The 25,049-nt window shown below is 35.3% G+C and overlaps 2 protein-coding genes across 3 annotated transcripts; both read right to left on the bottom strand.

Annotated features, from left to right (window-relative positions):
* Positions 1-1,850: 1,850 nt before the first annotated feature.
* Positions 1,851-15,891, bottom strand: LOC116031853 (cation-chloride cotransporter 1). Of its 2 annotated transcripts, XM_031274172.1 has the most exons (13): positions 15,517-15,891; positions 12,650-12,805; positions 12,309-12,381; positions 10,909-11,000; positions 10,228-10,342; positions 10,010-10,110; positions 9,860-9,921; positions 7,339-7,563; positions 6,151-6,265; positions 4,954-5,148; positions 4,361-4,761; positions 3,828-3,989; positions 1,851-3,125 (listed from the first exon to the last, which is right to left on the bottom strand). In XM_031274172.1, the coding sequence occupies exons 1-13, from the start codon at positions 15,687-15,689 to the stop codon at positions 2,044-2,046; spliced, it is 2,952 nt and encodes a 983-aa protein (XP_031130032.1). In that variant the 5' UTR covers positions 15,690-15,891; the 3' UTR covers positions 1,851-2,043. The 2 variants fall into 2 exon arrangements, with proteins under 2 accessions (XP_031130032.1, XP_031130034.1); XM_031274174.1 differs by lacking the exons at positions 12,309-12,381; positions 12,650-12,805; positions 15,517-15,891 and adding an exon at positions 10,493-10,637 and having other exon boundaries at positions 10,909-11,006.
* A 4,254-nt stretch (positions 15,892-20,145) lies between these two features.
* On the bottom strand, positions 20,146-24,501 carry LOC116031860 (BTB/POZ domain-containing protein At1g30440). The gene is made up of 4 exons (XM_031274187.1): positions 24,025-24,501; positions 22,722-22,791; positions 21,352-22,575; positions 20,146-20,947 (listed from the first exon to the last, which is right to left on the bottom strand). The coding sequence occupies exons 1-4, from the start codon at positions 24,081-24,083 to the stop codon at positions 20,372-20,374; spliced, it is 1,929 nt and encodes a 642-aa protein (XP_031130047.1). The 5' UTR covers positions 24,084-24,501; the 3' UTR covers positions 20,146-20,371.
* Positions 24,502-25,049: the final 548 nt, after the last annotated feature.

Genomic DNA, 25,049 nt, shown 5'->3' with positions numbered 1-25,049 from the left:
TATATTACATCTAAAATAAAAAAATTTGTTCTAGTATTTGTAAAGGTTACAGTCAAGGTTATGATAATTTTAAGTTGAGTAGGTTATTTTAGGGCTAAACAAATTTAAAAATATGTTCAACCCTACAAATATCAATTGTTATACGGTGGACCATGGTCCAAAAACGACGACGTTTCTTTAAGTAAAGAAACAACGCTGGCTATATTTAACAAAAATTTTATACTTGTAATCTGCTCAAAATAAAATGAAACTACAATATATCTAAAAAGAAACTAAACAATATATCTCACATATTGAGTATATATTATCAAATGAAACTATAATTGAATTGAAATTAACTTTAGTTATGCTGAAATATTGAAACTACATTATGCATAAAATGAAACTGAATAACATGTCTCACATATTGAGTGTATGTATATTGTCAAATGAAATTGCAGTTAAATTAAAATGATACTTTAGTTGTGTTGAAATGAAACTATGGTATGTATAAAATGTAACTAAATAACATGTCTTGAGTGTATATTGTTAAATGAAACTGTAGTTGTATCAAAATGATGATACTTTAGTTGTGTTGTAATGAAACTACAATGTATATAAAATGAAAATTAATAACAATTTCACATATTTGAATGTATATTGTCCAATTAAAAAGTTGAATTATAATTATACTTTAGTGGTGTTGTAATAAGACTACATTGTGTATAAAATGAAATTCAATAACAGGTCTCACATATTGAGTGTATAATGTCAAATGAAACTGTAGTTGAAACAAAATGATAGTTTAGTTGTGACGAAATGAATTTACAATGTATATAAAATGAAACTGAATATATCATACAAATAGAAGTAATTAAGATAGAACATGTGTTGTTTCTTTTAATTAAACAAAACGACACAGTTTTGGACCATGCCATCATGGTACACAATAAAATTTGCCTTCAAAATATATTAGGTGGGTTGTTATTTAAAGGTCAAACACATTTCTAATATGCACATGAGCTTATTGTGATCTTTTGGACCTGAAAATTTTAATGTAGTAATTATTATGCCAAATTCATTTAGAATTTGTGTTTGAGATTTAAAAAGTTTTTATTTAAAGCTTGAACACATTTCAAATATGTGCTAAATATTTTATATTTACTCATGCATTAAAAAGTTAAAATCATGTTAAACGCATATGACGTGTTTCTAACACCAATAGAGTTAAACACATTATATTTTAGAAATAAATTTTTCCCATCCAATTCAGAAGATAAATAAATCAAGATTTGTTTATTCAAACACTAAAAAGTTAAAATCATGTCACACGCATATGACATGAGTTTCTGACACCAACTGATAGAGTTAAACACATTTTAAAAATAAGTTTTTCCCATCCAATTCCGAAGACAAAATAAATTAAGATTTGTTTATTTAAACACTAAATTTAAAAGTTAAAATCATGTCAATGCATATGACATGGGTTTCTACACCAATTGAGTCAAATGCATTTTAAAAATAAGTTTTTCCCATCCAATTTATATGGTAAAAATATCAAGATTTGATTATTCATGCACAAAAAAAGTTAAAATCATGTTAAACACTTAAAACGCATATGTCATGTATTTTTGACACCAATTGAGTCAAACACATTTTAAGATTAAGTATTTCCCATCCAATTCGAAAGGTAAAATCCATCAAGATTTGTTTACTCAGACACTAAAAAGTTAAAATCATGTATATCAAACGCATATGACATGTGTTTTTTACACCAATTGAGTCAAACACATTTTAAGAATAAATTTTTTCCTATGCAATTCAGAAGGCAAAATAAATCAAAATTTGTTTACTCATTTTGCCCTAAAAAGAATGAATAATATATAGAATACAATTTTATACCCCCGAAACAAAAAGGAATATTTGAGCCAAGCTAAGACAGCTCAAATATAAAAGGGGTACTAAGACAACGTAAGATTGAAGGGTTTTTTTTCTTTTTCTTAAAAAATATATATAATTAGGTAGCATTTAAAAAAAAATGATGAATGAGCAAGTAGTGAGCAACTAGGAAAACAATGTAACAACATCTCTACGATACCCCCGGACTATCAACAACCTAGGCACATTTTCCACCAACAGGTCCATATACTCCATGTAAAAGTAAGCAGGGTGGTTGAGAGGAGGAGGCGGTAGGCTAAGAAGCACAACCGCAGCCATTCTCGAGTAGTTGAGAATTGTGGAGTTGAGCTTTAAAGCGGTGTATAGGAACTTTGCCACTTGTTGGTCATTCACAACCACAGCCTTTCCATCAGCCATCAAAGGACTCCCTTGTTCCCCAGCCTTGTCCTTCATCTCCGCCAAGTAGCTGGCAATTCTCTGCTGGGCAGCCGTGAATGCCTCCTGCGATTCTCGCTGCTCCCCCGAGACTTCCTCCCATGACTTCATTGAAATCACAATCACCTCAGCTTGCATCCGGAGATCGTAAAGGAATTTGCTCACATCGGCCTTAAGTTCCTCGGCGTCTGAATCTTTCTCCGCAATGCAGAAGACCTGAATCTTGCACCCCTCGAAGCTCTCTTTGGTGAGGAGGAGCTGGGAAAGGAGGAGCATAAGCCCCCCGTCTCTGACGATCCAGTACAAATCAATGGTGCCGTACTGTCTCTGATACTCGTTTGGCCACTCGTCTAGTCCTTTGACAATAACCACTGCTTTGTTGGCAACAATGCAGTCGTTTATTATCTCAGCAAAGGTGGCTGGGATTTCGGTTAAATTCTCGCTACGCCAGATTTCTGGGTAGCGTATCACGATTATGTTTGGCTTCAGATTTCCGAGCCCCATCAACTGGACAATGCCTCTGAACCCTTCTGACATGTTTGGGGCGACAACAATTTCTGCTACGCCTTCGCAACTCTTGTAGTCGATATATGTACTTAGCTGCTTACAAGCTGCCTTGGCATCCTCGGCACATTCATGGTAATCTCCGTCCATAATTGAAACAAAAATGGACATTCCCCTCCCTTTTTTCTTCATGCAGTTGGCAAAGTCGGCAAGCTTAGGATGGCAAGGTACATTCTCCGGTAGCGTGCCCCAAGGCCGACAGAATATGAGGGGTATAGGGTACCAGTTCTTTGGATGTACCTGTGTTGCTGCATGCATAAAATCTCATATATGTTAGTTAACTATCAGATGATGTGTAAAAACCAAACACTACTAAATAGAAAGGTCACGAGTTCGAATATTTGCCTTCTTCATTTGAATTGATCAGTAATCTAAGTTAGTTTACTTTCTTGTAGTCTTTTGCTTACTAAGATGATCACATGACGGGATTTACTCACACTTGAAAAGGGGTGTGGGGTTTCAAAGAGTAGACAAAAATAGGATGTTTGAAACATGTGTACAAAAATGAGAAAATCAAATTTGGGACATGCGTTAATAGTCTTTTTTTTTTTTTTTCGAAATATAGATCTCAAACACAAGTCGGACTTGCGTATGATCTATTTTAAAAATAAATAAATAAAAATAAAGATCGCCGCCGGTCACGAATCCTTGTCCCGTTGGTTTGAAGCGATCAGTTATGAATAATGTAAGGACACAAGTCGAGATTTACTTATACCCAAAAGAGTTATGGGGTTTCCTCGGTCATCCAAAGGTCTCAAGAAATTTGAAACTCTAGTAAAAAGAAAAACATCTTTCAGTAGATTTTTGAATTTCATCTACACTATGACGGTTGCATTACATACACACCACAATAACCTTTAAAAAGTTTGTTCATTCAGAGATATGAGTGGGGGAAAAAAAAGTGAATATAAAATTTATATGGAAATACTGTTCAGCATAAGCATATATACCTCCGAGAGAGCGTAGACTACGCAGAGCAAGCTGAAAATATGCACTCTTGAAACCATCACCCCAGTTCCCAGCTTTTCCCTTGATGCAGACATAGTAATAGATGAGAGCTGCTAGGCCCAAGGCCACCACAGTGAATGTCCATGATATTAAAAACATGGTAACTGCAGAGTAACGGGTAAATATGCTTAGCTTCAAAATGCAGAGAGAAATGGGGCTGCTAAAGATCAAAATGACAATGGTTAATCCAGGTATGTAACACCCTCTGGCTCAATAAGCCAAATGACAATGTCTTTTGAGGGGGAGGTGAGATCTTATCAGTAAATCCAGTTAATATATACATACAAGGATGTATATTAGATGTCAGAGGATCACATAGAGCTTGGACTTTGGAGCATATCTCCTTTCACTAAAATTGGATATAAATAATAAGAAGGCTGCTTGAATGAAATATTTGTCTGTCCAAATGTCCAATTATCAACAATAAGATGACTGAAACCAAACAAGTTTACCCACTGCAGAAGAAGAAACAAACCTATACAAAGTAATGCTCCAACAAGAGAAAGACTCCAGTGGTGGAATTTCCACCGAGGACGCCAGCTAGGAGCATCTAAAAGGTCCAGAAGAAAGCAGGATAAATTCACACCAGCATAGCATAGAAGATAAAACATTGTTGTGGTTGGTGAGATAATGTCCAGATTCCCAATAATAACACATCCAATACAAATGCAGGCAGTGAAGAGTGTAGCCGTATTAGGCTCACATCCATCCGCCACCTTGAAGTAATTAAGAACAGGAAGAATGTCATCATTTGCTATAGCTGCAAGAAGGCGGGGAGCACCAGTTAAGCTCTGAAGAGCTGCACCCAAGGTGGAAAGAATGATGCCCGTATAAACAACTGCCGGGAAAGGCCAAGCAACTGAAGCTGTTAATAACCTGCAAAAGTACAATTCAAAAGTTAACAAGAGGCCCCCTGCTCTAACTCAAGTATGTGAGAAAAAGAGCAGTGATTCAGGGAAAGTATGCTGGAAGAAACACTCTTTCACAAATAGAGCAATTCAGAAACAACAGGACGAAACTTTTCTAAAATATACAGCTTTATGCTTGTGGGTTAGGAGTTAATGGTACCTGTCAGTCAAAAGCCTCTGTCGAGTTGCCACAGATCCAAAGAAAAACACAGTAATAAAATATAAGCTAGTGGTTGCCACATTTGCAGCTAAGGTTCCAATGGGAATAGAACGCTGGGTGTCCTTTAGTGAGGCTGAACGGTTAGAGCCTGCCATGATCCCAGTCACAGCTGGGAAAAATAGACCTACCAATGCACTGAAGACTGATGAACATTAGAGTATAATAACAAGATTTAAGATAAAGCGGGGATAACTTAGAGGAAGTTTAACTAATATATTATTTTCTTTACAGTAAATGGGCTTCTAGGTGTAATAGATTGGTCAATCAGAATATATGATATCAAGATTTGAGCCAGTCCTACAACTTCTGAACATGCAAAACATTTTACATTCACCATGGTTGTACCACTACCAGAACACTTTAAGGAGAAAAAAACACATTTCTTGAGTTCTTGCACAGGTTCATTTATCAAAAGTCCAAAACACCTAATGGTAAATAACAATCATCATCATTGTTTATAAAAGAAAAAGGCATAACAACAGGTCTCAAAGTTTTGGAATTCTTATTCTGCCCAATAAGAGACACGTTGACTGTAGAATCAGAATGCTATTGAGACATTTGTTAAAAGTTAAATCACAGGATATGCTCGTGGCTAGTATTTATATTTAGAAGCGTAGCTTCGACTTCCAAAAAAGGAGGAATATGGTAAGGAATACCAGTTTAACTATCAAATTATGAAACTAAACAGCGAAAAGATGAAGAAGAAAAGGAACTATCTACACCTCTTATTGCCACCAACAAACTCCTTTTTAAGAGTCCAACAGTGAAAATATAAGATAACATATGGGTTTATAAGGCCATAGGTTAGACACTTAGACTAGCTAATTGATTGGATTCAATCTTTTAGTGCGTTTGACCCATGTGCATTATAGCCCAATTGAGTGTCATTAGCCCAATCTTAGATTATAAGACCGTAGAAGAATTGCTCAAATATAATGGAGAACTAATAGTTCATTGACTCCTCCAGCATTTCCATGTTAGTTGGGAAATATGCTCCATATGGAGTAACTCATAGCAAATCCTAAAAGATACTAGAGAATAAATTCTAGAAATTGATCCATGCATCCGGATAAAGTATATTGAATGAATAAGAGACAAAGATAGGACTCGGGAAAATGATATAGTTGCATGCCTTACTTGAAACTCCAGTATATATCCCCCTTAGGATCTGGAATACCAGCATCATTCGTCATCTGATAATCATAGCTCCAGTTGTCTTTAAAAGATTCCAAACTCAACCCCGTGAATCCAACTGCAGTACAACAGAAGGGTCACACTCACCCACAAATATGTATGTAAAAGAAGAAAAGATTATGTGCAACAAGTAAAATGAATGCAAAGGAAACTTAAGCACAAACAAGGTTAGTGCAGGACAATAAACAATTTGTCCACCCTTGAATTAGTATCACAAAAACAAAAGGTGAACATAACTTCCATATCTATGGGAAGAAGGGATAACTAATAACCTTTAAAGTTTTTGAATTACTCACAGGAAATAGCTGTTTCTCCCTGTTTTGCTATTCTTTAGAACATACTTTTGGCAAATACTCATACAACACTCATGTTGCCAGCTTAGGTTCATTTAGGTATGAACTCTAGCACCTTTGACCAAATAATACAATGATTCTTTCTTTAGCAGAATCTCCAAATCTGATTACAATCCACAACTTCATCTCCACTTATTTAATAAACACAAACTCATGCTTAGAAACAACAAACACAATATGAAATAACTACATTATTGTCATCCTTATGACACAAACTCATGTTTAATATTATTATGAAATCACTACAATGTTGGCTTCCATATTCCTTATACAAAAGGATTCAGGTTCACTTACCTGTATATCCTAAAGTAATCTTCTATGAAACAAACTTAAGCAAGTAGTGGAATTGATTTATCAGTATATAATAGAAGCCAAAGAACATTAGAATTCTCAACAACATAATCATCCAATTATAGAAGCTTTTTTGTAGCTCAAACTAGAAATGGCATTCTTGAAGATCACCCATATACACGCTTTCAATAACAAAAGTTCCGGAAGTCCAAGGATGAGAAACCGAATACAGAGAAGCTGTTTAACCTAATAACTAAGTAATAACAGTGTATCCATCCACGCATCTCAGGAACAGAGAATGACTCAGGACATGACCATCCTATTGGAAGAAAAGTCTCAATAGGGATGAAATCATTTTAAATCATGCTCCAGTAACTCAAACAAGAGATATTTTAATTGTGCTAGTACCACTTATCCCAGTGCATATCTTGTTGAAGACAAGAGAACTTCAAAAGAAGGAAAGTTAGATGGTCAAAACAATGCTAACCTGATGGAGTATCCTTCCTCGCCAAAAATAAGCCAAGAAATATGCAGCATAATGAGAATAAAACAGGGATAAGGAAAGCCGGTGCAACACGATTGATCATTTTGACACCACCAAATACTATGAAGCACAGAATAATAGTCACAACAACCCCATATATCTGCAAGTCATATAAACTTGGTTTCATGATGGGCGCAACTGTAGCACCATTAACTTCTGTGACGGTCTCTGCATCATGAAATGTGAAAATGATCAAATCAGATATAAACTTAGGAAATTATAAACAACCACCACATCCCAGATTCCAAATACACACACACATGCACAAAGAGATGAAATTTAAGGATGGATCCTTGTAAAATAGAAGACAAATGTTGAGTTCCACTCCAATTGTTGATGTGGCTATTAAAATAATCAGCACAAAGCTAACCAACTTGTGAACTAATTCACAGGAAAAAATTGGAAAGGGATCCTAATTCCTTGGGAATATAGACCCCGCTCTTCCATGGATTTCCACATGTTGAATATTAGGAAACCTTTATTGAATATTAGGAAACTCCTAGTAAGAGTGGGCTTAGTTTCCTATTCCTATTAGGATTGGTTTAGTATATAGTTTAGTATATATATAGACCCCTCTCTTCCATGGATTTCCACATGTTGAATATTAGGAAACCTTTATTGAATATTAGGAAACTCCTAGTAGGAGTGGGCTTAGTTTCCTATTCCTATTAGGATTGGTTTAGTATATAGTTTAGTATATATAGAGGTACATAGAAACACAGAGAGCAATCTATTGTAATCTTTCATTATAATATATTCTTTCTATTCTCTTTTTCTTTGGTTTCTCACATATTTTGCTTCCGCCTAACTGGCGGGTAGTTGTTATCATGGTATTAGAGCCTACTTTCCTAGGCTATTTTTCTTCCAATATTTTCGGCAACACTTACTTTTCGGAGTAAACATGAACCCGTGACAGTTTTCTCTTGTTTCGACGTGTCTGGTGGTTATTCTCCAATCTTTCACCACAAACCCCTTGGAACCTCGTCGGGAGCCTTTGCCTGAAGACCTATCACCATTCGCCATTGCACGCGCCATCACGCGCCGCAACCACCGACAGACGAGCTTTCGATTTTCCGGCCATATCTCTTCTTCTCCAGTGATTTTGTGATCTCACCTCCTACACCGATGGATTCATCTCCTTTTTGCGACCTTATCTGGAAAATTTGGTTGCCTTACTACATCACTGCCGGTGTCACGCGCCACCGTAGTTTCACGCACTGGCACGTGTGATCACCTCCAGCGGGATTTTTCAACAAAACTTTCCAGATATCCCCGTCTGTCCTCCGTGACTCCATCTATGCGTGTGCTTCTCCTCTAATGTATTTTTCCAGTGAATACTTTCCAGATTGTTGTTTTGCCATTCTTTGGACCTTTTTGGTTAAATTTGAAGGGTTTTTGGGTTTATTGCCAAACTTCTTCCCCATGGTGTTTTGGTATAACTGTGTTGTTTCTCTATCCCCGGTATGCCTTATCCCAAGGGTGTTCAGTTTCAACACTACTATAAAGGCCTTTGATTATTTCCCATGTTTCAAGTAAGGGGGAGTCTAACTATCTAAAATCGGTGTGTTATCTTCATCTCGTTGCTTTGGGTTTATCTTCATTACTATGGCTCTACTTCATCCTTTGCTATTCTTTGCTCCCTTTCGCCTCTATTGCTCTCAATGAAGGCTTTGTTGGCATGTCTTAGAGTGTTTTTGTTGTGTTATCTTGTGGTTGTTCATGTTCAACTCTATCCTTGGTGCGTTCATCTTCATTCCCAAGGATCGTGTTCAACTTCGTCCTTGGTGCGTTCACTCCCTAGATCGTGTTCAGCTCCGTCCTTGGGGTGTTCATCTTTATTCCCAAGGATTGTGTTTAGCTCCGTTCTTGGTGCATTTCTCTTTGTTCGAATGTGTTTAAGAGGAATACCTTTGAACTGAGTTGTTCTCTCTCTGTCTCACACTGTTTTGAGGAGAGTACACCATCCTATATATATGAATTAGAGGACATATGGTATGGTCACAACTCAGTTGAATATACCTTATAACACTCTTCATTCCCAAGGAAGGGTCAGATATAGTCTCTTTTGAAGCTATCCAGCCTCTAGCTGCATTTAATCTTCATTTGTAATTTTGAGTGAGGTAGAGTGCTTCTTGTAATTTTGGTCCAAGTTGGGAACTTCTAGATGTTTCAGCTTGCAGGGGAGTGTTGAATATTAGGAAACATTTATTGAATATTAGGAAACTCCTAGTAGGAGTGTGCTTATATTCCTATTAGGATTGGTTTAGTATATATAGATGTACATAGAAACACAGAGAGCAATCTATTGTAATCTTTCATTATAATATATTCTTTCTATTCTCTTTTTCTTTGATTTCTCACATATTTTGCTTCCGCCTAACTGGCAGGTGGTTGTTATTCTCCCCGTCAGGCCTTTTAATCCCTCAATTTCAACACGACCCATATATCTATGATAGAGCATTACCTCTAAAAATTCCTGCCCTTGGCACAGCATTCAAGAAGGTCTCTACAGCTCCCAATACATACCTGTAATTAGACAAGCATAATGAGAAGATAATGTCGTATTCTACTATAGAGCATTAAATGGGAATACAAGATCATATTGCACACTCACATAGCTCCAGATATTGCATTCCCCAGGAAAAAACACAGCCCAATACTAACACCAACCTCTGGACCCAAGGCACGCCCAATAAGATAGTATGGTCCACCACCCTAAAAAAAACGTAAGTAAAGAAAAAACACTGGCAACCAATGGAATTGTAAAAATTGGACATTTCCTTACTATTCAGCCAAAATATGTAGCAAATGAACTAGAAAGTTCCATTTTACCTTCATTGCACCATTAGTTGCAATGGCACTCAGTGATATTGTAGTTAGGAAAGTACAAGACCCACAAAAGGCAACTAGCAACAATGACTGACCAATACCGGCCATTCCAACAATCCTGCAATTTTATCATATTTTTTGAGAGGAAAGAAGAAAATAAAATTGATCGTGCTTGAGTTGAATGGATAAGAAGTATCATGAAGCATAGAACACAAAAAATGAGTGAGAGAGAAGCTTTAAACATGCAACAAACTATTCTTTCTCTTACTTTATTTTTATCCTCCCCTTCCCATCTTGCTTTTCCTTTCATTTTTCATTCTTGTCCTTTATTCCCACCTTCAGCTTCCTAATCCTCTTTTCTTTTCTCCCTTCGCAGCTGTCTTTTACAGTTTTACACCATCTATTCATGAAGACTATACAGGGAGAATGAGGACACATACCACATGATCTAACTTTGAATTGTCAACATAACCATCAAGCAGGAATAGATGCATTTCCAAGTTTATGAATTCAAATACAATAAGCAAAATTAAAGGAACTCAGAACATAATAATAACATATTACATCAAAACTTTCCTTGAGAGTTTCTAGACCATATTTTTGGAACACAGCTGGTAAACTGACTCCTCAATAACATTCAATATTTAACGGAAAATTAAACTCAAATGAAAGTGAGAAACTTACCAGGAAAATCGTATATAGTAGATGATTCCCAAAATATTTTGCAAGCATGGCACAAAAACTCCCATCATTGTTCCTAATTTGACAGCAACAGGCTGCATGAATAATTCACAACAGTGTATGAAGCAGGTGTTCAAAAGCTTGACAGGGCTCTCTGTCATTATAAATAATATACATCTATTATGATGGCCATACTATTATTTCAAATAGAGACCAAGAGTAAAATCGCACTGACTGGATAAAGGCCCAATAGAATAAAAAAAGAGTTAAATCCATTTTTGGTCCTAGATTTATAGGTGGCAATCCACTTTGTCCTTTTTTATTAGAACATCCACTTTTGGTCCTAGTATTATTGTGACATGACATTTCGGTCTTCAATTATAAATGTTTTCAAAAAAATAAACATAAAAAATATAGCGTTTTAACATACTTTGTATAGAAAAGATTGAAATGCCTTTGTATTTAACGATATTTCAACGATTTTGTTGATGGAGGACTAAAATTGGTCATGCCACAATAATACTAGGACTGAATGAGGATGTTTCAATAAAAATGATTAAAAGTGGATTGTCACCTATAAATCTAGGACCAAAAATGAAATTAACTCGAATAAAAAATCAGTAAGAAATTTAAATACATAATTAACGGTACAAATTCAAACCTCTATCAAAATCAGAGATAAAAGGGAACAACAGGACAATATTGAATATAAGTGAACCATAGGGACATCAGGGCATTGGCAATAAATTAGGATGCATAAATATCCACCCTCCTTCCCTCTGTTTCAGAAAAAAGATGTTTTCTCATGTTTATATTTCTCTGGAATCTTCGATCAATTCTTAGAAAACGTATTCTACTCTACAAAAGTTATTCCAGTCCTTAATTCACAACATAAAATTATATAAATAGTCCAGAAAATGTGAACTTCTTTTTAGTAGTAATGAAGGCATCACACCTTAGCACAATGAACAATTCCTGAAACTTTTTGATCTTTTCTTTCAAAAATCACTATGTGCCCAAAGGCACAGTTCACAGAAGCAAACCATCCTCAAATTCTTTTTATTCTCCAAACTGTTCTCTGTGGCATTACAAACTATCTTGAATTCCTCACACTTCAAACCGCAATCAGAAAGAAGTAAAGTACAGGATGTTAACTAGAAAATTGACAGTCATCCCTTCTCTCCTATTTGCCATCATTATTCCAGCATTTCACTGGCACAGAGAAATCCTAGCAACCATTCCATGAAAAGGAAAACATACAACAGGAAAGATGTGGGACCAATAAGGACAACTTGCAGAAAACTATGATTGAAGCACTGTATTAGTGGAGAAAATTCTACACAAAAATTTCAGTGTCATACAATAACTCTCAAAAGAACACAATAAAGAATGCTACTATTTACCCTTTGGCGCTCAATAGTTGCATCATCACCATCATGGAGACGTGATGGGCTTGGCATTTGATCCCCTACCATACTGGAAGAACAGGGCACATTAAACTATTTATATCATCCAAACATCAAGAAATCAAAACCTTAAATATACTGATGAAAAGGTCAAAACCATTGACAGGTATGAGCATAAAAAGTCAATAAATTTGGAAAAACCTGAACAAGGTTATGAAATGACAGGAAATAATAAATAACACAATAATTTTAACAGAATGATGAAGGTTTTGTCAGATGCAAGATAGACAAGGAAAAATATAAAATATAAAATCAAAGGTAATATATTCACCTCTTACCTCTTAAGACCTAGAATATTGACAAGAGAATCAAAGCCAAATAATTCTAACTTTGATTCTGTCTGGGCTCCATTTACATTGAAACTTCCATGATTAGGTAAAGAACCTGCACTGCCATAGGAGGACACCTTTGCTTGCTCGCCCACTTTAATTTTACTGCTAAATTGCGCAAGTTAATATAGTCTTTTTAAAATTACAATAACCAGAATAACTCGTAAACATAAAATTTAAAACTGCAAACATCTTTGGAAAAGCTGCAAAGCTTGAGGAGAAAGAAAATATATTAAAACGCATCACTAGCATTCATTTATAACATACTTTCTGGTGTCACTTATTATCAGCATTTTATAACAGTTTATATGAAAACTCATAGGCATTGCTATTCTTTATTGGAAACATTATCGCATCAGCCAACAAGAAAAGTCTTTTTTCCTTTCTTCCTAAAGTCAATACTTCCACCACAAGTTTTGTATTATTATATATCCTAGAGATTACTCTCTACAACACCAAGTCAAAGCTCAAATGCATAGGACAACACCATATTTGTTTGCTAAGAAGTAAACTTCTCAAGCAAAAAACAAACCTGCAGAGAATCACTGTATGCTGAACAACTTTAGAAAAAAAAAAACAAAACAAAAACAAAAACAAAAACAAAAACAAAACAAAACAAAAAATAAAAGCAAAAGCTAGAATATTGCCAATGCCATTATAAGGTGACCCTGTAGGGAAAGCAATGTGTTAAAAATTTGATGAAGATAAGGAAAAGTTCAAGAAATTGGCAATGTTTCAGCTTATTAAAGTAGTATTACTATGCAATCTTCAAGCCATTTTATAGTAAGACTTGGGTAAAAACAAAGAATGTTTGACCTTCTAGAACTATGCAATCAGAATCTTTCTTCATTAGTCAAAATGTGCAGCAAATAGTTGTTGGCAGCCCATTGGAGCATTATTTTCTAGTAAAAAAGCAAAAGTATTACTATGGTCATTTTCACACTCCACAAAAATGAATAGCAAAAACTCTAGTTTAATGAGTTTGAACCTAATTGCTACAAGGGTAATATATATATATATATATATATATATATATATAGGGTCAGGTTCAGGTGTGGTCATGCTCTCCCGTGCGGTTCACACCACTCAATGTTACAAAATACACCACTCAATGTCAAGAAACACATCACACAAATATGCACTGTGGTGTATTTCTTAACATTGTGGTGTGTTTCATTGTGGTGTGTTTCTTAACATTGAGTGGTGTATTTCGTAACATTGAGTGGTGTGTGACCGCACGGCCGCACGGGAGAGCACGGCCGCATCTGAACCAAAATCTATATATATATATATATCAGCTTTTCATTTCTAGAACTCTTGTTCTCATCTACTTTCTACTACCTATCTGAATCTGAACACCTCAAGCATGCCACAGTTCCACCAGCCACATAGGGCTTACGATAGTACTTACAAATTGCTTACTAGCAAGGTATTGTTGGTACCAGGCATCAAACCTATGATCTTTTTAGGTGAAATATTTGAACCTTACCAACTATGCAAACCCTTGTTGAGTTGTTAGCAAACATATTATTACTAGAAAAATTTTTATGGCCTAATTCATCCCAAATATGAACACAGAACTAGATACCTGCCCTACATGTGCACAATCCAGATTCAAATCCTTAGTTCCATCAAATGCCAATATCCTTCAGGGGGGAAATCATCATTTTGGTCCCTCAATTGTTTCCCAACTGTCAATGTAGTCCATAAGTTTCAATTTCAACTAATTTGAAATCCTCAAATTGTTTAAAATTTCATCAATTAAACCCTTCGATGATCAAATTGACAAAATTTTAAAAATGGAGAAATCACCATTTTGGTCCCTCGGAAGGGTTTAATTAACAAAATTTTAAACAATTTGAGGATCAAATTAGTTGAAATTGAAACTACATTAACAGTTTGGGAACAATTGAGGAACCAAAATGGTGATTTTCTCTCCTTCAGGAGGCAAAATTTGTGACAAAACTGTAGAAAGATACAGACATACATACAGTGTCTGAAAGGGTACTGGTAGATCAAAGCCTCATTAGGCATACATCAAAACTAACAATGAAAAGTGTAATGTGACCTCTTGCTCTCATGATCAACTGATGCCATTTCAAAAGATTTGATAACTTGAAATACAAATATGTTACTGAGACAATTTTTTTTACAGGAACCATTCTTCAAGTAATACATATCTTGGAAAATGGAAATAGTTGGCAGGGCATCAGAAAATGCTAGAAAGTCGTAAAAGCCTACAAAGGTTTCAATCACAAATTTCCAACTTCACATAGAAGCTAAAAGAATCCCAAGGATACACACACACACACAACTTAAAAACAATTACTTACTAATGTCAGCATTGTTGTAGCATCAAGTATAAGGAGGAACCTTTAATTGATCTATTTTTATCTCTATATATCTATAAATAAGATGCAGCTCAAAAAAATCAAAATATAACAAAAATCAGCTAACGAAGATGTTATTGAAAGAGAATAGTTAATGAGCAAAAGCCTTTGAAGATAATCCTTTAATTTAGGCTCAACTATTTAGTTCAAGCTGTTAATGCAGCACATAAATTTCATTATTTAATATAAAATCTCACTCTAAATTGCCTTTTTTTTTTTCTAATGCAGCAGGCAGTTCTTCTTCAATTATATAAACCCTTGCCTCAGATATTTAGGGGATTAGAATAATCATATACTAGAGATAAAAGATTCTAATACTCCAAACTACCTGTATAGTTAACCTCATCATCGTCAATTTCCTTTCACTAAATGTAGAACTAGTGAGCTCATAAAATTAAATAATGCAAGAGAGAAATGACAAAGTACTTGAGATCTTGAGGGGGATGGGAAGCAGAGGAAGATCCGAGATCAATAGACGACATCTCGAGCACGGCCCGATCATTGTCCTGCGCTACCATCTGCCTATACTTGCTCCGCCCTACACTCTCCTCGGAGCGTCCAATCTCGCGGCCCCCTCCTCCTCCTCCTCCACTCTCCATTCCCTCCACCTTATCTCCAATCGTTCCAGAGCACCAATTGATTTGAATTTTACTCTGCAAACGTGAGTAAATACGTTTCCAAATTTGCGATCATGCGTATGAGGAATGCGGTGAGATCCGATTCAATGGAGCAAAGAGATCTGACGATTCAACGACGACGGAGTTGGAATATATATATGAATCGAAAATGTGATTGTAGAGAAAGAATCAGAGAAAGACAGTTATGGCGGGGGAAGAGTTTTCTTTGAACGGAGACAGAGACAAATAGAGAACAAAAAATACGTAAAGTAATAGTAGTAAAGCGCTTTCCTAACGACAACACAAACTGTCAACTAACTTTGCGGTTAATTCCCACGCCACTTTTCCATATATCAGGAGTTTTAGTACAAAATTTTTCAATGGGGATTGGACGTGATAGAATGACTTGTAGGATTTTGGAATTCATTTTCAAACAAATTTTGTTTTTTGCTGTCATGACTATATTTAAATGAATTAATTACTGAAATAATCTCATGACTATAACAAAATTATAGCAATTGATCTTTGACTATGTTTTATTAATTAAATCCCTCAACTTTACAAATCTTAACCGATTTGGTCCTTAGTTTGTTTTGTCGTTAGACATCCATTAACTCGAGACCAAGTTGGTAATTTTTCTATAGTTAAGAGATCATTTTAGTAATTAACTTTTCGAAGAAAATAGTACGACCGAAATGGTCCCTTGACTATAGAAAAATTATCAATTTGGTCTCAAGTTAATGGATGTCTAATGACATAACAAACGAGGACCAAATTGATTAAGCTTTTTAAAGTTGAGAGATTTAATTGGTAAAAAAAAAAGTCAAGGATCAAATTAATAATTTCACTATAGTAAGGGACCATTTCGATAATTAACTATATTTGAATTTTAACTTTTATTTTGATTACATTTAAATTTCTACTAATCCTAATTTTTCACGCACATTGCGCGAATTAGATAATGCCCAATGTTTATTTTTAAATAAGTATTTCAAAGTATATCAATACAAGATTATATAGGAGATGTTCATGCATGTGTAATTGAATGTTGAATTTGTTTATTTAAATCGGTAATTCAAAGTTTATGAATGCAAGATAATATATGAGAGATTGATTATAATTGTCACTAAAATAAATATTTACAATTTTGTAAAAATGCTAATCTAAATACTTAGTCTAAAAATGATGGTATAAATAAATACTACAGAGTACTTTTTTCGTTTGAATTTCTCTAAGTCATGAGATAATATTTGATTTTGCAATACACCTATTATATATTTTCATATTTACAATACAATCCCAAGTATATATAATTACCAAACTCTAATCCCCACTTCCAAAATTTCATTTTAAATTATGATTCAACTATAAACATTGTTGTTAATCCTGCTATATTTATTCTCATTGTTTAATTTTTTTTATTAACTGTTCTTATTGTCATAATATTTAATGAAATATCGTAACTTAATTATGTGAGTTGATTGTTTATTATTTATGATATTATATAGGATAACAAATAATAATACAATTGAACTTAGGTATTTTTTTAAATTTTTTTACAAGTATACTTTAAAAGGCTTAAAAATGGAGGCCTTAAATAGGCTCAAAGCCTATTTATGATCTATTTTGAAACCTTTTTAAATGCCTATATGTTAAATAGGCTTTTAAAAATGCTTCAGGCCAGGCTAGGCCAACTGTAGACTCAGGCTTGAGCCTAAAAAAAAGCTTACATACAGGCCCAGACCCAGGCTCAGGCTTTAGATTTTCATAGCAGGCCTAGGCCTAAATTTCTAAAGTTCGGCTCGGCCTAGCCTATTTCCACCCCTATATATTCATATATGAATATGAATTTATAAGGGATATATCTCTAATTAGAAGAAGACTATATTTTTTCTCAAAAAAAAGAATAAAAGAAAAAAAAAAGAAGACTATATTTAAACAAATTTTATTCATTTTCAAAGACAAAAATATTGTAATACAACGTTGAGTACCCTTAAAATTACAGTGGAATATATTCATCACAATGAATTTGAATTTCTTGTATTAATTTCAAATACATACACAACAAAAATTTTACTCGAATATCTATGAAACTTCAACAACTAAAAAAAGTGCATTATATCTATTTCAAAATAATTTACTAATTGAGTTTAAATATTGGGCACAAGTCTTCGCGCAAAGCGCATAGAAAAAATTAGTATATATAATATGGCAATTGGCACTAGCCATGATAGCACGTGCCTTTTTTTGGTATGCCTGGTTTATTCCACCAAAGATGGTGGCCCTGTTTGGTAAATAATCAGCCTATCAACTAATTTTGGCTTATTTGATCACTATTAGTTGTTTGGTTAATAAGCTTTTTGTAACTTTAAAATACTAAAATTCAAAAGGCTACTCAAAGCAGCCTTTTCAATTAGCTTTTTGAGAAAAAAATTTATACCAAACAGCTATCAGCTAACAGCCAACCCAATTAGCCAACTTTTTACAATCAGCTAATGTTATTAACAAATCATACCTTTTAACCCAAACAGCCAACCCAATCAGCCAACAGCCATTTACCAAACAGGACCGGTGTCTTTTCAATCCCAAAATTTCCTATAACCTTCTCAATTTGCATATTTCTGTTACAGCCCGTTTAGTTCACTGAAAAATATTTGAAAGAAATAGAATTCAAATTTCATGGAAAATAAATTACCAGGAAAATAGATTTAATTATTTGGTGGGTGGAAAAAAAAATTACTGGGAATATGAATGTCATTTTTGGTTAAATTGTTTAAATCATTGATAAATTTTTCACAATTTTGGTTGGTATGGTTCTTTTCATTTTCCAATTCTGCAGGTATTTCTGAGATTTACATGATTGCATGTGAGTGTTGTAGAAAGATGCTTTTTAATCTGTGCCACGTGGAGTGGCGAGCGTGCTGATGTATACCAATGGTGACCGTGACAAGTTCGCAGTCAGCGTGGGGGGGAAGTGTGGATATTGACTTGAATGGGCAAAAATTAAGCGGGTGGACAAAAATGGGCAATTTTAAAACAAATATTTTTAGGCAAAAATCAAGAGGGGAAGAGATGCTCCGAATAGATTGTTCTCTCCCAAATAAGAGGAGGGAGGGACACATGCAAGCATGTATCAATAGTTTGTATGCATGTGGCGGTGGGGGACAACTGCCCCACCATCGCATGCTTAATTATTTAAAAATAAATAAATAAATTGTCTCAACGGTCATAGATTTGATTTTTTTTTTTTGTAAATTTATATTTTATATATATTCTAAACTCTCGAATTTTAATTTTAATTTCCTTTTTCATTATCGTGTATTTCGTCTTTAGTGATTTACCATTTAATATTTTATATTTGCTCCTGAATTTTAATGTGATATTATTTGTTTCAATTTAATATTTAAAATTTTATTTTTAATTCAAAAATTATTTTATTTTTATTTATTTTGATTTAAAATCAAATTTTGTAATTATAATTATAATTATAATTATAGTAAAGTAAATAAAATAATAGATGATATGGATGAGTGGATCCACAAAATAGGAAGAAAAAAAGATAAAGATTGGGAAGAAAATAAAAGAAGAGATTACGTGATGATGTGTCGGAGAGTTGAACCAACAAAATAAGGAGAAAAAAAGAAAAGAGAGAAAGGATGAAGATGCATTGAAGTAATCTATGATGTTGATGAATGAAGCCCACAAAAAGAGAAAAAAGGGATCAGAGAGATTATAAGAGACGAGATTGAATAGTGATGCGAAAAGTTGAACGTCCACAAAATGGAGAGAAAAGGGATGAAAATGCCCTAAGGAATAAGCAATGTGATCTCTCAAATATCATAAGAGTTCTACTTCATAAACTCTCAAATCTTAATCCATAACTTTTACCCACTGATATGATAGGTATTGATAAGTTATTTTTTCCTTGTGAGTCCCAATATAAGTGTCTAAGTTAAAATTTTGTGGGAAAAAGTGTCAAATAGGCCACTGAACTTATCGTTTTTGTGCAATTGGGCCATTGAACTTAAAAAGTGTGCAATTCAACCATTAAACAATCAAAATTTGTGCAATTGGACCATTTTTAAAAAAAAAAATTGGTAAAATCCAGTTATATTACTAACATATATGTATTAAGAGTGACATTTTCTTCTACCATACTAGTTGGGAGTCAATATTAAACTGTTTTTAACTCAAATTGAATTAAAAATTTTTGTAAAAATGGTCCAATTGCACAATTTTTGCTTGTTTGATGGTTGAATTGCACACTTTTTAAGTTCAATGGCCCAATTGCACAAAAGCGATAAGTTCAGTGGCCTATTTGACACTTTTTCCAAATTTTGTGTGTAAAAGTAAAAGTTGAAGTAGAAAATGGGATTACATAAAGTATTTTCAAAATATAAATTTGGTGGATGTACTTGAACAAGAAGATGAAATGCAATTGCAGAGAGAATGGGGGATTTCTTATGTTTATGAGTTGGCATAAAGTACAATTGATGGAGTATGTTCATAACTCATGGTTGGGAGCTTGGGATGTTAAGTTGACAGAGAAACCTAATGAAATTACATGGCAAAGACAAGACACGACACGACTAGACGAGGAAGAACAACAACAACAACAAAGAAACTAATCTTGAAAATTTATAAACCAAGAAACTAACAAACAGTTATTCATCTATAGATACATTTTTGTGGTGTTTCCCTCGCTTTTCCTTGGCATTCCCAGCCTTTATGGCCTTCACATTATTGTTTGTGCTGTTCTGGTTGCTAACAGACCCCTCCTGAGCACTGCACATTTGAGACTTCAATTTGAAACCGAACTTCTTTGACACATTTCCCCACACACTTGATCCCTTTCCTTGCCCTAACTTCTCGATCTCCTGCCTCATGTTCGAGCACTCCTTTTCGAGCTCGGAGACACGCAGCCTCATGTTGTCCATTCCCACTTTCAATACCTGGTTTTCCCTTACGGCTGTTGCCCAGCCTCCCTCGTTTGCTGCTGCTGCTGCTCCCACCATACCGCTCCTCAACTGTCTCGACCCTTCAAGATTTTCCGACACTAGGAAGCAGCCAGCAATCGATGTCCTCAATTGAAGCTGCTCGAAGAACAGGACTTGGACGACAATCCTTAAAGGCAACCTCTCGTTCTGCGCCGCATGGGTGCATGCTTCCAACGACAGCTTCTGGCAGTCCATTAGCCGGCAGAGTTGTTCTCTCTCGGATTCTGCCAGCCAAGGGTGTGACTGCAAACACGACGTTAAAACAAGTGATAAGGATTCAGCCTAGCATTAACTCATTTTAAGCAACATAGTTGCCTTTGGGTTTTTGTTTTTCTTTATGTCCGGGTATTTCTACTATAATTTTTGTTAGAATCAAGCGTTTACCACTACACCAAAAGTTATATAGCTAGTAGCGAATGTGCAACTTTATTTCCTTATACTGCCTCCACATTTTCGAGAGACAGGGTGCTGGACTTGGCCCTTCAGGCCTCCGCCCAACAATCCCCTAGTTACCTGGTGTTGAACTTGACCCTTCACCGACCTCTGTCCAACAATTTTGAATTGAAGGGGAAAGAAACACTGTTTATTGTTATATGAAATAACGAGGGCCTGGACAAATAGCAGAGTAGTTGAACGGATTTATATACCTTCAGATAAATGTCAATTGCACGGTAAAGACCATCGTCCAATGCCCTTGCATATTCAGGAACAGCAGCAGCAAGAGACTGAAACTTGGGAAGCTTCAAATTAACATCTGGGGCAACCTCGGCAAGGTATCCATCAATTAGTTTAGCTACCGTAGTTATCGGTGTAAGTGATGGGGACCCCATCAGTTGTGCATCATCAATTGAACAAGGCGAATCACCGCCAGCCACTTGCTCGGTCGCCAAGAAGTGGTCAAGAATCCGCTGCACACAGTCAACATTGTACAATGTCTCCATGGAATGAGAGAAATTAGGCATCAAGAGATCTTCGAGTGTGGCCTGGTCAAGCTGCATCCCTATCCTTTTCTCTAAGTTTGATATCCGAGAGGGGCTTGCTCGAAGAATCATAGCAGTTCTAAGAAGACCAAAGAGGAATTTGGTTGGGACTAGGCCTTTTTGCATAGGAAGTAAGCTATCTATCTCTTCGAGCAAAACCTTCTGCTCATCTTCAGATAGTGAGGATCCCAGACTCATCGATCCAAGACGGCTACTGGATTCATTAGTGCTTTGGCGTCTATTTACCCCGGGTAGGTACTTTTTCGCATAATAAGTAAGGGAACCGGCAATTATCTCCTCTTTGATGCCACGAGACTCCATAGCTGAAACGAGTTTTTTATAAATAGGTAAGCTTAATGTTGACGCATCCTCATACCACCAATCTGAACTTGAATTTTTGGGCCTCGCACCAGTGCTTATTCCGTTCCACAAGACACTTCCACCGGGACTCTGCATGGGCCCACCGTGCTCCATTATTGGCCATCCAAACAGATTAGGGTCAGTACATGCCTTTGCAGCCAACGAATCGATACACCTTTTCGTAATCTGGAGTTGCTCAGCATAAGTGCTAACATCATCGCACGATTGGAGCGCTTTCAAAGAGTCTTTCCAGCTCCGTAGAACTACTTGATTTAGAAACATTTCAGTCGCTGAAATAAGATTCCCCTCCCCGTACTCTTCGCTCATCTCAAGATGCTCGGCAGCACACCGAAGGTACACAACATTTGCTGCAGTAAGTTCGAGCTTTACCCCGTAACAAAATTTAGCCACTAGCTCAAAAGTTTTATCCCCACCCGGAACATCAGGAAGTTTAATAATACAGCCATTTTCTCCTTCCGGTGCTTCTGCAATAAGTCTTTCCATAACTCCACTTCTTGAAAGCAACGGGAACTGCATGCAATAAAATGTCAGGCATGGGGTTAGCTCTGATACCAAATTGAAGCATGTGCTCCATCTCAACTAAAAGCCTAAGCTGATAGTTGGATTGCACATTTATGTTTATATATTATATATATGCTCAACAGTGTGCATTTTACCTTGTGAAGATGGAAGGACATTTCCCCAACTTCAACAACAATATCGCTTGGGAGACCACTTGTGCAAAACCTGTGGGCAAATTATTGCAGAATTAATTAATTTTGAGAGACAAATGCACATATTTCACAATTCACATGAAGCATGTCAAACATAAGACCTTAGTAAGAATCATCTCTAGGAAATGCATTGCTTGCCTGCTATTGATCTATGATGTTTACACTTTACAAACAAAAACATAGTCTAGTATTTCGGGAGACCGGAGATCTCGTTTCTACTTGAAAAATGCCACAAGTAAATTAATCCCCTACATAATATTAGTCCTGAAGCAATTAATTCCACTAGTTTAAGTATGTCTCCTTCAGCCATTTACCACTAAAGCTCACTCACTATAAGCTATCCACAGACATTGCAGAATGGAATTGAAAAGCAAAGAAAAGAAATACAGTTACAAGTCTTATGCAGCTTAAAAAATCTACATTACCCTGCCAACAAGTACATATATGGCCTTTACGCTTGGATCAACCCTCCTATTCATCAAAAGTTTCAGCATAACACTATTATTAAGACTCTGTATTCTATTCACATTAGAACCTTCTCCCTCTCACTTGACTAGCACTAATCGTACTCTTATAAATACATCTCTTCCTGTATTATGTAATTTGGATTGATCAATAGTACAATTCTTCCCAAAACTATTGTTCTCGTACGGTATCATAGAGACCTAACCATCAATGGCTGCCAACCCTACCAACACCGACCCGGACGCCGTGCCGGAGGCGGCCGGCAAAACCGCCACCACCACCTCCTCATTATTATGTCCCTAAAACTGAGGACAATACCTGAGCTTCACAGGATAACCCAAATGCAGGCTAGAAGTCAGGTTCAAATCTCAACTTAATCACACTTCAATAGCTCCAGCTAAAGTAATATTCATGTAATACCAGCATACCAGCACCCTCCTCCCTCCACGCAAACCCCCTGCCCTTACAACAACTAAATAAAAACTCAAAATCTGGGAAAATATACATATGAGAAACACTAGAATTCATCTGAGCCTGCCAAGAATAAACAACAATTTGAATAACAAGGCACAACCTACAGATGCATTTATCAGTAAAGAAGTACAAATCTCTCTCTCTCTTTCTCTCTCTCTGGAAGCATACAGAGAAATTAGAAGAGAGCCCATAAAATTGAAGCAAAAAAAACTTGAAAATTGCAAGTTGAAACAACATGAACAGTGCCAAAGAGAAAAACCAGAAAACTTGAATTGCAAATTAAAAGAAATTAGTGTAAGACTCTTACCATGCTTGCCCTTTCCTCTGGAACGCATCTGTTTTTGATCCCAGCTTCATACAAGCCATCTCTCCACACTCCACAGTGCTACTCCTAACCTATGCTCCCACACACCACTTCAATTTCACCCACAAAAATGCACTTCAAAATCTTCAACCTCGAAACCCCAATCTCCCAAATTCTTGAAAGAATGGAGAAATTGGAGACACCCAATCCTCAAAGACACCAACTGCTAACAAAAACACTCAACAAAACCCTCAAATCGATCATTGAAACCACTCCAAACACTAATATGCCAATGTAGCAAATATACTAAAAGCCCCCACTTGTGAATAAACCCAAAAAAATCTCTGTTCGGGAAATTTTAGGTCAACTCCTCTGACACATCCCACTTTCCTTTAACCACCAGAAGATTCCAAAATACAACTCTTCAAGCTCAGTTTATTATGAGCGCTATAAAATGGGTAAAGTATATACGGCAGCTAAATAAGTAAGATTAAACAACCCACAAGCATAGCATACTCTCTCACTTACTCTCATGTTCTTGTGGGTCCTTTACTTTAAGGTGTCTTAGGTAGGAAATCCAATAATCAAGTTATCAAACCAGTTTTATGAATTTACTCCAGGATGCTTTTTCTTTTTCCTGTTTTCTTTTCTTTTTCTTTTTTAATCTTTTGAATTATAAAAATGACTTTATTCGTCTTATTTTATGTTATGCGTTTAATTCAATTAACGAGACTTGATTTAAACTATTTTTTATAATATTAAGTTTAGCATTAATATTTAAAATTTATATATTTAAAAACTATATTAAAAAGATTATTATATAAAAAATTTAAGATAATTAAAAAATACTAAAGAAAATAAGTAAAAAAAAATAAAGAGTTTGTTTTACCAATGAATTATAAACCGGACATGTAAAATGAGATAAAAAAGAGTAGTAATAGTTTCCCTAATTAGTCATGAGAGTTGTTTATTTAGTCTTTATTTTAATGAATAAAGTTAGTTTAGACATAAAATTGAATAATACAAAT

This window comes from Ipomoea triloba, chromosome 10, assembly GCF_003576645.1.
Source record: "Ipomoea triloba cultivar NCNSP0323 chromosome 10, ASM357664v1".
Lineage (NCBI taxonomy): Eukaryota > Viridiplantae > Streptophyta > Magnoliopsida > Solanales > Convolvulaceae > Ipomoea > Ipomoea triloba.
The sequence above is the reverse complement of the archived record's forward strand: the minus strand, read 5'-3'. Positions and strand labels throughout refer to the sequence as shown.